Here is a 2,347-nt window from a genome sequence, read left to right on the forward strand (position 1 = left end):
AATGAACAGACCTTTTTCTACACGAGAGATCGTAAGCTTGAGACTACAAGATCCATGTGCGAAGTAAAAACACTCGATACAAAAGTGTCAATCGAAAAATGAAACTATCCGATTTCGTATTCGAGTAACGCAATAGAGTACAATGTAACGCACTTCTGTTCCAACACACTCCCCCCCTTGATTGACCCTGTCAATCAAAGGATTTTACATCAACTTTAAGAGGCAACATACAGCAACGTTCCTTAAAAAGTAACTACGACAGATACTGTCAGTTGCAACGCACAATGTCCACTTGATCGTCTGGAATAAATGTAACAACCGGCTGCGCTGCATCTTCCTTCTCCTTGTTAACACGATATCTGACGGTCTTCAGAAACTTCAACAGGATACAACCTTTGGACCGGGTGTTTGATTTCGGTTCTGTTCCCCTCAGAACCCAACTGAACGATAGCTGTGCGCACGAGATTATCTCTGCCAAGAATTAACTCCGTTACTGTACCAAGTTTCCACCTTTGTCGAGGCACCTTTTCTTCATGAACGCATACCACGTCTCCTTGCTTGATTACTCGAGATTGTGCGGTCTGTCTACCCCTTACAACCCAGAATCATGACCTTAAATCAGTTAGTGTTTCTTTGACGCCGTTGTGCATGACATTGCTGTGACTCCTCTTGATCATAAGAACAGTGAATTGATGTTTCCGGGGTAGAATCGCAGGAAAACGGGCTGAATACGGCAGGGGCGCATTATGTAGCCTTCCTCCACATCTCAATATGCCCCTGTCGTCTTCAAAGAGACCCAAGGAATGACGCGTCTGTCCGAAATCTTCTTCCTCTCGCACATACTTCTGGACATGCTTGATCCACAGTGATTCCGCGTCACTTAATTCTTGCGGCTGAATCTCCACTAAGGTAAACTGAGGCTGTCCTTGCCTTCCCCGAACGCGCCTGATAAATCTCAAAACGTAAGACGTTACTCTTAAGAGTCTGTAGACGTCACTGAAATTAGCAGGAGGGATTACTTCATCTAGTCCCTTGACTTCCACGGCAACAGCGACAGTAGTGACCTTTTTCGCTGGCTTGATTTCACTGAAGACGTCTTTCTCGAAATTCCTTGGTCCAAACTCCTTCTGACTTGGCCAACTGTCAGGATTCTTCCCCTTTAAGAAAGCAGGACCTTCCTACCAAAGTTTTTCACGTTTTAGCTTTGAGGCCTTGCACCCTCGTGATGCGATGTCCGCTGGGTTTTGCGCAGAAGGGACATAATTCCATAGATCTGGGGCTACAAGCTTGTGGATTTCAACGACTCGATTTTGTACAAATGCCTTAAATTCCTTATCAGTCTTGTTGATCCACCACAATGCAATCTCTGAATCCAGCCAACATACACATTCAGTGATATTGAAAGATGGACCAAGTGCCTTATGAACGCTTGTGATTAGTCTTGCAAGCACCAATGCAGACAGAAGTTCTAATTTGGGTGTGGTGATACCAGTAAGGGGTGATACTCTCGTCTTCGAGGCAACAAGCTTGCAAACAACTGAATTTTCTGACTGTATGCTAAGGTAAACAACACCACCAAAGGCTTTGTCTGATGCATCTCCAAACCCATGCAACTGAAATGTAGGAGTCTCAACACAGTTCAGTCTCGATGAGTAACATCTGTCGATTGAAAAACTCGAAATAGTTTGTATGTCCTGTAACAATGACTTCCACCGTTCCAGTACGTCTCCGTCCAGAGGAGCATCCCAATCAACATCCCTCTTGCAAATGTCTTGAAACAGTATTTTGAATGCAACAAACATTGGAGACAGTATTCCAAGAGGGTCAAATATTTGCGCAATAGAACTAAGAACGACTCGTTTTGTGACGATTTCTTCTGTCAGGTAACTGGTTAAGCTCTTGAAAGTAAAGACAAGCTTATCTTCTATAGGATTCCAAGATGTTCTCAGCACCTTTGGAAGACCTTCTGAATTATCCACATTCTGAAACTGTGTCTTGGAGAAAGTCTAATTTTCTTGCTGTAAATCAGGAGAGGGATGATGCTGTATCGCTACTTGGCCCTCCTCTGACTTGATTCTATTTGCCAACTCCTGATCATTTGTCAGCCACTTGCGCATGTTGAAGCCAGCTTCCACGAATCTTTTCCTGAGTTTGGAGTAGAAGTCATAGGCTGAAGGAACATCAGGCTTTGAAGAAGCCAGGTCATCCACATAAATAGAACGTAACACTTCCTCAACAAATTCTGGATCTCTGTCCATGTACTTGTTCAGATGATGTCTAATAGTTCCATTTACGAGAAATGGGCTGGAATTAACTCCGAAGACTACTCTGGTGAATCGCATAATGA

General features: G+C 43.8%; 1 protein-coding gene across 1 annotated transcript; it reads right to left on the minus strand.

The window, feature by feature from the left end:
- Positions 1-605: 605 nt before the first annotated feature.
- LOC138002334 (uncharacterized) lies at positions 606-1,802 on the minus strand. Its single transcript, XM_068848397.1, has 2 exons — positions 1,317-1,802; positions 606-1,157 (listed from the first exon to the last, which is right to left on the minus strand). Exons 1-2 carry the CDS (start codon positions 1,800-1,802, stop codon positions 606-608), a joined length of 1,038 nt encoding a protein of 345 aa, XP_068704498.1.
- Between the last annotated feature and the right edge of the window lie 545 nt (positions 1,803-2,347).

This window comes from Montipora foliosa, chromosome 5 (genome assembly GCF_036669935.1).
Source record: "Montipora foliosa isolate CH-2021 chromosome 5, ASM3666993v2, whole genome shotgun sequence".
Taxonomy (NCBI): domain Eukaryota; kingdom Metazoa; phylum Cnidaria; class Anthozoa; order Scleractinia; family Acroporidae; genus Montipora; species Montipora foliosa.